General features: G+C 42.9%; 1 protein-coding gene across 2 annotated transcripts in view; it reads left to right on the top strand.

Moving 5' to 3' along the window:
• The window catches only part of LOC137563238 (tropomodulin-2-like), a 102,481-nt gene that overhangs the window by 68,428 nt on the left and 21,910 nt on the right, over positions 1-12,143 (top strand). For both annotated transcript variants that reach the window (XM_068275447.1, XM_068275448.1), the window contains exons 5-9: positions 349-417; positions 3,062-3,192; positions 6,260-6,367; positions 10,089-10,232; positions 10,313-10,457. In XM_068275447.1, the coding sequence (XP_068131548.1) occupies positions 349-417; positions 3,062-3,192; positions 6,260-6,367; positions 10,089-10,232; positions 10,313-10,457 (597 nt within the window). The remainder of the gene's footprint in view (positions 1-348; positions 418-3,061; positions 3,193-6,259; positions 6,368-10,088; positions 10,233-10,312; positions 10,458-12,143) is intronic.

Below are 12,143 nucleotides of genomic sequence, written 5' to 3'. Positions count from 1 at the left end.
ATTTCTGACTTTAAAGTCAGAAAACCACTCCGCCTGCGTTGCAGTGTCCCCGATCCCGCTGATGGCACCAGGAACGTACTGCACAGGCCCAGTATGGTCTGTGTCTGCGCAGTACACTCCTGGTGACATCAGCGGGAGCGAGGACACGGCAATGCAGGCGGAGTGGTTTTCAGACTTTAAAGTCTCAAATTCCAGAAGTGAACCGAAGGCAGGGCCGGAGCATCGGTGAGTGGCTGCGCCAACACAGGATGTCTGGGGGGGACCGTTAGAAGCCCCGGGTAAGTTCAACTCATTTTCCCCTGACCCCCCTACAGTATCCCTTTAAGTATATTTGTTTCTGTCTTACAGCTGTGCTTGGAGTGCAACATTTTGCCAGCAGGCCACAAGAAGATGGACAAGATGCAGGAGATCTTAGAAGTAAGTATAATTTAATAATCAAAAACACTTCAATAAAAAGATTTTGGTTGGTCCCCCAAAAAATGTGCACCTCCAGGCTCCTTTCTTCTTTTGCTATATTACAAAATACCTGGCTGCTAGCATTTGGCTGCCAGCATAGTGGGATCTCTTTACCCAACTCAGCGTTGATCACCTGACCCAGCTCACCTCCTCCTGTTGTTAATGGATTAACGCTTGGTGGTCAGCACTGCAGTCACCATTCCTGCTTGCAAAGAGTGTGAGAAAACATTTAACTCTTACCCTGAATCTTTTTAAATGCCATATATACTTCTGATCACCCTGCCATACCAATCACTGCTCTTTTATTTAACATTTTTAGAAATCATTTATGTCTTATTATACACAGAGCAGGGAGGAGCTAGATAGGAATTGATAATGAGACTACAAAACTGTAGCTGCAGTGCTGGCCACAAAGTATTAGAGGGGGAGGAGGTGGACAGGGTCAGGTGATCAGCTCTGTGTTCACATTGAAAGTCTAGTTGGCGCTCCTTCTGAACCCCTTCGTGACTACCTCCTGTGCGTGACGATGGAACGGGGAGAGGTTTGGATGATTTACAGACTACTGCTCATTACAGCCAAGTACCAATTGGCACTGGAAGACTGTTTTGCAAACCAAGTAATAAAAAAGTAATAATTCAAAATAATTTACACACAATGCAGAAAACATTGTGTATTGCTAATTATTATTTATTTCACACAATACAGGTAGTCCCTGGTTGATGAACGAGATAGGGACTGTAGGGTCATTTTTAACCTGAATCTGTTCGTAAAGAGACACCGAAGCGGAAAAAAAATTATAATATTATGATTTGTATGTGTAGTACAGCTAAGAATAAAACATTAAGATCAGATACATCAGTCTAATTGTTTCCAGTACAGGAAGAGTTAAGAAACTCCAGTTGTTATCTCTATGCAAAAAAAGCCATTCATTTCTACGACTTTCAAAAGTCTTGGAGAGGGCTGTCTTCTGACTTTTATTATCTCAACTGTTTACTTTTTCTCTGCCAGAGGAGAGGTCATTAGTTCACAGACTGCTCTCAAAGAATCATTTTGAATGCTGAGTATTGTGTAATCTACACATATTAGAGAATGATGCAATGTTAGAAAAAACACTATATACCTGAAAATAAAAATATGAGAATATTTTCTTTGCTGCTAATCTTCTAGTAATTATTCATAATACACAACCAATTCATTATATCATTTTTTTTCCCGCTTCATTGTCTCTTTAAGTCGGAACACTGTGCCATCTCTGTCCCCTGTACCTCCTCTGTGACTCCAGTGTCCCCCACTGTGTCCCATCGGCCTGCTTATACAACTTTAAAAGCCATTTTTTTCTTGGAACTTTTTTTAAATTGATTTTCTCAAAAACTACAAGTTCAATTTGCAAAAACATTTTTTTGACTTGTTCCCATGAAAATACAGAATCCATGCCGTTCGTATTAGTAGGTCGAAATAGGGAAGACAAAAGACTGGCACCAGATGGACCAGAGGCAATGAGTACACCGGATCCTGTACCAGTAGCTAAGACGTGCTCTCGAAAACATACATTGGCATGATAGGAAAAGAAAAATGGAGGCACTGTTGAAGCAGAAGAGTGGTACCTTTAATCCACGGTGAAACAGACAACGGGGTTCACAGTGGGGGTGAGGGGGTGCCTGACAGCTGTTTCGCTAAGAAAGCTTCTTCAGAGGCAAATAAAGAACAGTTCTTTATTTGCCTCTGAAGAAGCTTTCTTAGCGAAACAGCTGTCAGGCACCCCCTCACCCCCACTGTGTACCCCGTTGTCTGTTTCACCGTGGATTAAAGGTACCACTCTTCTGCTTCAACAGTGCCTCCATTTTTCTTTTCCTATCGTATCAGTAGGTCGTTTGTAAGTCGGGCGTTCGGATGTCGGGGACTACCTGTGTGCATTAGCAAGAGCTTAACAGGAAATTTTCAGTTAGCTGATTTTTACTTGAAATATTCAGTGAAGTTCATGAAAATATCTGCTTTTTAAATCTTATAATTGTGGCTGCTAATGATTTTTAGACTGAAGCTTGCTGTAAGTTTTTACATCCTAAGAATAGTAAGATATCACCAGCTGTACATCTTTTCCTTGTGTTAGTGATCCTCACAGAGCTATTTTCTCAGTTCTAATAAGTGGAGAAGACATCTGGTCCGTTATAAAGTACAGGCAGTCCTCAGACTCCATCCCACATTGTAGCTAATGGGCACTAATTATGCAGATGTTCACTGTTAATGTTGCCTGGTTGAGGGTGTGCATTGGCCATGAATACATCTAGGTATGCATGGTAAGACAGCATTGTATGTTGAGGATAAATGGCGTTGGAGGCCCCTTCCCCTATTTATGCATGGTTGTACCAGTATGACATAGATGGCCTCTTTTCCTCCTTTTCTGAACCTAACACAAAGTTGTCCAGTTGAAGCTACCTTATTATTTTATTGTGACGCGGATAAATTAAAGCCTTCAGAGAAAGCTGTTGTTACGTTCTCAATGGTCTGCACATGTTGTACTAGATTATGAGCAATGCTGGTGTATATGAATTTCTCAGCATGAATGCAGTACATGGCATAATCTCATTGCAGTGATCTTTATTTGCAGCTGTTGTTAAGGCTGAGAAGGTTAAGCCTACATTTGATGACCCGCCAAACCCAACCAATGTGGAAGAGAGTTTACAAAGGATAAAAGCCAATGATCCATTTCTTGTGGATGTCAACCTAAACAACATTAAGGTGACTGCAGAAAAAAAATATTAACAGCATTTTTTGGGCTTAATATTTAAAGACACCTGAGGTGAAAATAAACTAATGAAATAAAAAATTGTATCTATCTTCCTTCTCCTAAAAATGACTTTTTAAGATATTCCACAGTTTTATTTTATGTTTAAATCTACTTTTTAAGTTTTAACTGTTTTATTGTTTTTGCTCAATGACACATTCATTGAAGTATGCCAGAGCTAAAATGTATCTCATTCCTGCTCTCAGAAGCCATTTTCTACTAGGAAAGTGTTTTATAGTTGGAATTTCTTACCAGTAAGGGTCACACTGTAGTCACTTCCTGTCTGAGTCAGGACTGAGTCAGCCACTTACATACCTGATATTTAACTCTTTCAGGCAGAGAAAGATAAAAAGGAACACAACATAGTTATTTGTGTGCTAGGCACTGTACATACCCATGTCTATCTCATCATGTCACATGTCACTTCGGGTATCCTTTAACCTCCTAAGCGGTAACCCCGTGCTGGACACGGGGTAAGCCGCAGGAGGGTGCCGCTCAGGTCCTGCTAGGCTGACTTACATAATTTTTTTTTGCTACACGCAGCTAGCACTTTGCTAGCTGCGTGTGCATAACGATCGCCGATTCGCCGCTATCCGCCGCGCCGCCCCCCCACCCCCCCACGAGACCCCTGCGCTGCCTGGCCAATCAGTGCCAGGCAGCGCTGAGGGGTGGATCGGGACACCCGCTGACGTCATCGCGATCGTCACTATGGCGACGGGGAAGCCCATGCAGGGAATCCCGTTCAGAACGGGATTTCCTGCAGGGTAAAAGCGCCGGCGGCGATCGGAGGGGTGGGAGGGATAGCGAAGGGAGGGGGGAAGCATGTAGCTAGCGCTAGGCTAGCTACATGCTTTAAAAAAATATTTTAAAAAAAGTGCTGCGCTGCCCCCTGGCGGATTTATTGTACCGCCAAGGGGGTTAAATCCCAACTCAAGGCACTGTTACTGAGATATATAAAAAAAGAAGCTCCGCTGCTCTGCATTCAGTATATAATTTGGCAGCTCCCTCTAGGATACCCCTGAGAAGGCAGCAAAGCGGTGTGAAACAGCTGTAAGGTAGTAGGTGACCTATCTCTATGCTCTGAGCGTATCAAGTAGAGTGTAGCAAGTATACTGCATTTTATATCCGGTGCCCACATCATAGGCTGTTCTTAATATACCATCTGAGGCTAAGTAAGCAGCTTACAAATGTTTATGTTTTACAAATCAGACTGCTTTTTTAAAAAAGGGGATCACATGACATAGTTGAAGTGGTTAACTGCAGGTTTTTCAGGACATACTGTAGCTGAGGCTGCTGTTTGGTTCTGCATTATCACATATTGTGTGTGTTTTTTAGAAAGTGGGTCATATTCTGTATCCCTGAAGGGCTGTGTGACATCAGGGAGGGTGTGGGGCTGCCACACGCAAAATTCTTGGCAGAGGCGGTCTTTAGCGGACACCTTGGTTGAGTTTAATGTAGAGCAAGTACGAACCTTAAAGTACACCTGAAGTGAGAGGGATATGGAGGCTGACCTATTTATTTCCTTTTAAACAATGCAAATTGTCTGGCTATATCAGTACCTCAATGAAATGGTAGGGAAGATGCATGCAACAGGCTCATTTCTAGAGGGGAAAGGGGGGACATCTGTCCCCGGGAACAGAATTGTATGCAGAGTATATACTGTATGTGCAGTGGTTGCAGCGCTTCTCTCACCTCCTCAGGCCAGGTGCCTCCATTGATGAGCGTCCTTCCTCTCACGGCTCACCTCTGGTGCCTGTTACTCCTCCTGCATCGCATGCAACCTGTGGAGATTGAGATGCCTGGCATTAGAGCAAGAGGTGAGCGGTGTGAGGACCCGCTGACTAATACCGGGGGCTACTTAATGCTGAAAGGCACCTCAGGCTACAGCGTGCATGAGTCTGTTGGGGTATATTTACACCCTCACCCTGGGAGCTATGCAGCCAAGTAACTTCCCTGTTGTGCAGCATAATTCATGCTGGTGTATAAGGTTATATAGAAAGAAAAAGTACAGATTTCAGGTAGCTTTTTAACAGGAGTCTGTTAATAGACGTTCTAACAGTATGGCAGAAAGTAGCTTTGGCTGTAATTCTGTTTTTAAAATGTTGTTTGCCTGGTTTTGTATAGATCCTCTGCCACTGTTACCATCCAAGTCACTGCCCTAAAAAAAGCATGAAACAGTTCTGACTCCCTTGTCTGCATGCTTGTTGCAGGGTTTTACTCACACACCACTAGAGACTATCTGCATGACAGGCAAGAGGCAGCTTTCAAACCTGGGGCTTGATTAACAAAATGTATAATTTATCTTTCCTTATCATCTATCTTTCATTGGTTTTAACTCCTGATTCATCTCGCCTCAGGCCTCAATCAATGAAAGGCCATTAACTTTGCCATGTGCAGGCAGCTTACTTCAATTTTACCAGTCCTAATGCAAAGGGGACATCACACATACTCTGTTAGCATCACCCACGTTACCATAGCAACACACGTTTCCCCCGATCAAACTTCTTCTTGCCTGCTGGCAGCTTAAATGGCATTAAAAGGTGTGAAAATATCACCTAGAAGAAAACTTAGGAAAAAGTGAAGTGTCCCTAAGCAATGCCCCTGCCACACCCCCTAACCACGCCCCCAGCACACCCCTAGTCACTGAGATCATAAAGATTTCAAGATTTCATAAAGTATGTTGTATTGCAATTCAAAACAAACTGGTCCTTTCTATCCTGGGTATTTTTTTCATATAAACACTTGAAAATAATAAATATATCAATTTAAAGGATGAGAATAAAGTTTAGAGTCAATTAAACACATTGTTTAGTAGAACAATACATATATTTCTACATATCTGTACATCATTCCTGAAAGAGGGACAAATGAGGAAGAGAGAGGGACGGGGGACAGGGTTCCTAAAGAGGGACTGTTAGGAGCTATGCTGTATCTGAAATGATGGCAAATCATCGGCCTGCTTTATTGTTGTAATTTTGTTTCACTTGAGTATTAAATAATCATATTTTTAATATATTACAGAATATTCCAATACCAACACTTAAGGAATTTGCAAAATCGTTGGAGTCAAACACCCATGTGAAGTCTTTCAGCCTTGCAGCGACAAGGAGCAACGATCCAGTAGCCATAGTAAGTTGCTATATGTTCTAAAAGGGGTGATTAATGTAACCATCCATAATATAGAAATACAGTGGTTGCGAAAGTTTAGGCTACCTTGTTAATCGTCATGATTTTCCTGTATAAATTGATGGTTGTTACCATACAAAATGTCAGTTAAATATATCATATGGGAGACACACACAGTGATATTTGAGAAGTGAAATGAAGTTTATTGGATTTAGAGAAAGTGTGCAATAATTGTTTGAAAGAGAACCAGAGATGTTGGGGGAAAAGCTTTTATACATACCTGTGGCTTCCTCCAGCCCCATAAGCCTGGATCGATCCCACGCCGCCGTCCTCCGCTGCCTCTATCCGCCGGAACCGGGTCCCGGACTTTCGGCCAGTCGGGCCAGTCGACGTAAGCACGCGGCCAATTTTCCGCATCACAGCGGCTCTCTTCATATCCTTACGCGTGCGGCTCCATACTACGCAGGCGCATGAGTAAGGCTATGGAGAGAGCCCCTGTGCATGCGGAAAATTGGTCGCGTCCACCGAAAGTGATGGGACCCGGTACCGGCGATAGAGGAAGCGGAGGATGTCGGCGTGGGAGCGATCCAGGCTTACGCAGCTGGAGGAAGCCCCAGGTATGTATAAAAGCTTTTCTTATTTTTTATTTTCCTTCCTCTCTGGTTCCCTTTAAATAAAATTGGGCAGGTGCTTACATTTGGGCATTTAAAACCTTTAGAACTAATTATTGGAACTCAAATTGGCTTGGTAAGCTCAGTGACCCCTGACCTACATACACAGGTGAATCCAATTATGAGAAAGAGTATTTAAGGGGGTCAATTGTAAGTTTCCCTGCTCTTTTAATTTTCTCTGAAGAGTAGCAACATGGGGGTCTCAAAACAACTCTCAAATGACCTGAAGACAAAGATTGTTCATCATCATGGTTTAGAGGAAGAATACAGAGAGCTGTCTCAGAGATTTCAGCTGTCTGTTTCTACAGTTAGGATTATATTGAGGAAATGGTAGACCACAGGCTCAGTTAAAGTTAAAGCTTGAAGTGGCAGACCAAGAAAAATCTCGGATAAATAGAAGCGACGAATGGTGAGAACAGGCAGTCAACCCTCAGCAGGGCCGGGCTGAGGCAGAGGCTGGAGAGGCTCCAGCCTCAGGGCGCAGTGTAGGAGGGGGCGCACAACTCACTCAGCTATAATTTCCTATTGTGTTTAATGCAGAAAGAAATAAGAAAGGGGGATACATGACAGTGACTGCAAGCCAGATAACTAGAGATTAAGGTGTTGGGGAGGTTGGGGGCCCTGGGGTGCCTCTTACTCTAATAGCAATCAGAGTGACGGCTGGGGTGGGAGGGATGGAGGGGCGCACTTTGCTGTCTCAGCCTTGGGTGCTGAAGGACCTTGTCCCGGCTCTGACCCTCAGTCCAGCACCGAAGACCTATAACATCATCTTGCTGCAGATGAAGTCACTGTGCATCGTTCAACCATTCGTCACACTTTACACAAGGAGATGCTTTATGCAGAGGAAGCCTTTTCTCTGCCCACAGCACAAACAGAGCCGCTTGAGGTATGCTAAAGCACATTTGGACAAGCCAGCTTCATTTTGGAAAAAGGTGCTGTGGACCGATTAAACTAAAATTGAGATATTTGGGCATAACAATGGGCTTTATGCATGGAGGAAAAACAACACAGCATTCCAAGAAAAACACCTGCTACCTACAGTAAAATATGGTGGTGGTTCCATCATGCTGTGTGGCCAGTGCAGGGACTGGGAATCTTGTCACAGTTGAGGGACGCATGGATTCCACTTAGTGTCAGCAGATTCTGGAGACCAATGTCCAGGAATCAATGACAAAGCTAAAGCTGCACCTGGGCTGCATCTTTCAACAAGACAACGACCCTATACACTTCTTAAAATCCACTAAGGCATTCATGTAGAGGAACAAGTACAACGTACTGGAATGGCCATCTCAGTCCACACACCTCATTATAATTCAAAATCTGTGGTGTGAGTTAAAGCGGTTTTAAACTGACAAAATATTCAATAAAAATGTGCTTTCCTACTTTTCATAACCATACAATTATCATATTTGCTTTTGTGCACAAGTATTATTATTCATTAATATGGAAATAATAAGTTCCCAAAGTTCAGTTTATTTACTTTGAAAGCTGCTAGTGCATTTTATTCATAACTGTTGTATTTCTATTTTAAATGCACCCAGTAATGATTTCTGAGCAGTGTTTCAGTTCAGGACTCATTAGCAGATATTTCTGCACAGTCAGAGAATGTTTACTTTATTTGTATCAAGTGAAGAATGTATACACAAGATAAGTTTATCACCAGTTTGGATGTGGCTGCCCCTGCAGGAGAAAAAGTCAGTCCTGTGATTTAACCCGTTGAATGCTGTTTTACTAAAAAAAATAAAAATAAATTGTGTTAGTATATTATATGCTGTAAATAGTATAACACAAAGAGGAAATGCTGGGTTTCACTCCACTTTAAAGAGAGCTGTCCATGCTCGGAAGCCATCAAACCTTAATGCACTAGAGATGTTTTGTAAAGAGGAATGGTCCAAAATACCTTCAAGCAGAATCCATACCCTCATTGGAACCTACAGGAAGCATTTAGAGGCTGTAATTTCTGCAAAAGGAGGCTCTACCAAATATTGATTTCATTTCTTTTTTTGTGGTGCCCAAATGTATGCACCTGCCTAATTTTGTTTAAACAATTATTGCACACTTTCTGTAAATCCAATAAACTTCATTTCACTTCTCAAATATCACGGTGTGTGTTTCCTATATAATATACTGACTTTTTTTATTGTAACTACCAACGATTTATACAGGAAAATAATGACGATTAACAAGGTTGCCCAAACTTTCGCATCCCACTGTATTAGACAGCATTATACAGCAAAACGATGTAGAGTTTTTAACCATTTACAGCAGCAACTCTGTAACTAGCTAAGAACCTATAGGACCTGATGTATGAAATGTCATATACATATGATGTTATAATGCATGCGCATATGATGTCAGTTTTGTGTAGTAATCATTAAATACTCTGCTCAGCCAAAACATTTTGAAATGCATATGACAGTAAAAGTGTGTTAATTAGCAATATATAATATTGTATGCATTGAACCTCTGTACTTTGCAGTAAATATAATTAAAATACTAGACTGGCTGAGTCCTGCAGTTTAATTTCATGTGGATCTGAGTGCAAATGTAATTGTAAAGGCAGTCGACCAAACTCCTCACCATTCTATCATCACCTATGCATAAAGAAGTCAGAGGAACTGGGTAGACAGAAGCAGCCAGTCTCTGTGAGCACAGATCACCTGACCTCTCTCACCCACTCCAACTACCGTGCAATTCGTTCTTTGGGGCGTACACTACAGTTATAGCTCAGTCTCAAAATGATACCAATCTGCTGAGCTGAAGTGCTGACCACAAAGAGTTCATTTTTGGGAGGAGCAGGAGAATTAGAACCTTATAATAACTAGGAAATACTCACTCTGGTGTCAGCTCCATGCCTGCTAGAGTCATCTGTGGGTCACATAAAAATCATGGGAGGATGAAGTTTATGGTTCACAGTAATGTCTGTATCGAGCTTTATCAATAAATAGTAAAAACCTGTTGTTTGCTATGGACCCACCCATTTTCATCAGCTTATTATGATTGCTGTTGTCTCAATGTGTTTGTGGCTAAAAAAACCCTGTTTTTACAACTAGGCCTTTGCAGATATGCTGAAAGTGAATAAAGCATTGAGGAGTCTAAATGTGGAAACCAACTTCATCACAGGAGCTGGCATCTTGGCTCTTGTGGAAGCCCTGAAAGAGAATAAGACTATCACAGAGATCAAGATTGCCAATCAGGTAAATGTGTGATGATTTATTTAGCGTAGAGGTGTGTGATAGGACTCCGTCACAGCTCACATTCTGTCCATTTTCTGCAGAGACAGCAGCTGGGGACTGCCGTGGAGATGGAAATTGCACAGATGCTTGAAGAGAACGCCACAATTCTGAAATTTGGATATCAGTTTACACATCAAGGTCCAAGGACCAGAGCGGCAGCAGCTATTACAAAGAATAATGACTTAGGTGAGTTTCTGATGTGATATTATCACCAGAACAGACCACTCAGCCCTGAATAGCTGGGTAACCCCAGATATCAATTTCCACTCTGCTGTGATCAACATATGTTACACAGCGGGTCCGGGAAATTCAAGTCTGAACAGCTTGCTGAAGACAGACCACAGCATGCTTCTATTGTGGTGTAGGTGAAACAAATGTGCAGCTTTATCATGACAAACTAGGTTGTTTTAATGGTATTGGGTAGGATGGAGGCACGCTCTATGTATTCTGTTTTAGTGTTGCTTTTAACCACTTGCCGACCGCGCACTCATAACGCACGTCGGCAAAGTGGCAGCTGCAGGACCAGCGACGCAGATCTGCGTCGCCGGCTGCAGGCTAATTAATCAGGAAACGGCTGTTTCCTGTCAATTCACGGCGGGGGGCTCCGTGAATAGCCTGCGGGCCGCCGATCGCGGCTCGCAGGCTAAATGTAAACACAAGCGGAATTAATCCGCTTTGTTTACATTTGTACAACGCTGCTAACAGTAGCAGTGTTGTCCTAGATCAGCGATCCCGGCCGATCGCTGTCACATGACAGGCAGGAGCCTGTTAGAGGCTGCACAGGACAGATCCGTTCCTGTGCAGCCTCCGATCTCCGGGGAAGGGAGGAGAGGGAGAGGGGGAATCCTGCGGTGGAGGGGGCTTTGAGGTGCCCCCCGCCAGCCACATGCAGGCAGGAGCGATCAGACCCCCCCCAGCACATCATCCCCCTAGTGGGGAAAAAAGGGGGGTGATCTGGTCGCTCTGCCTGGTGTTTGATCTGTGCTGGGGGCTGTAGAGCCCACCCAGCACAGATCATCGAAATCAGCGCTGGTCCTTAAAGAGAATCTGTATTGTTAAAATCGCACAAAAGTAAACATACCAGTGCGTTAGGGGACATCTCCTATTACCCTCTGTCACAATTTCGCCGCTCCTCGCCGCATTAAAAGTGGTTAAAAACAGTTTTAAAAAGTTTGTTTATACACAAACAAAATGGCCACCAAAACAGGAAGTAGGTTGATGTACAGTATGTCCACACATAGAAAATACATCCATACACAAGCAGGCTGTATACAGCCTTCCTTTTGAATCTCAAGAGATCATGTTTCTTTCCCCCTGCAGCTATCACCCACTGAAATGTCAGGCTGATTCTTCCAGCAAACAGCTCTGCCTGTGTTTGTAATTCCTCAGTATGTGAAAGCCCAGCCAGCTCATAGGACGATTTATCCAGCTTGTAAAAGATAAGAGTGAAGAGAGAAGCTGCCCTAATCTAAATAATACACAGGCAGTGTGCATAGAGGGGCCTGGAAGGGGGAGTTCATAGCAGAACCACAACACTGAAGAACTTGGCAGCCTTCCAGACACAGGCCGACAAGTCTGACAGGGGAAAGATACATTGATTTATTACAGAGACTGTGATAGTACAAAGTGCTGCAGTAAGCCAGAACACATTAGAATAGCTTTTGGAACTTGTAGGATGATAAAAAACAGGATGCAATTTTTGTTACGGAGTCTTTTTAAGGGGGGGTAAAGGCTAGGTCATCAAGTGGTTAAAGATTATAAAGAAAAAAAAGAAAAAGGTAATCGCTTACTTCTCCAGATGATTTAAACACTAGTTCAACTGGAAAAAAACTACGCATTTCACAGGTCATGGCCTGCTTCCTCAGGTCAATA

The sequence above is a fragment of the Hyperolius riggenbachi genome, chromosome 3, assembly GCF_040937935.1.
Source record: "Hyperolius riggenbachi isolate aHypRig1 chromosome 3, aHypRig1.pri, whole genome shotgun sequence".
Lineage (NCBI taxonomy): Eukaryota > Metazoa > Chordata > Amphibia > Anura > Hyperoliidae > Hyperolius > Hyperolius riggenbachi.
Note: the sequence above shows the minus strand (reverse complement) of the source record. Positions and strands in the feature narration are given on the sequence as shown.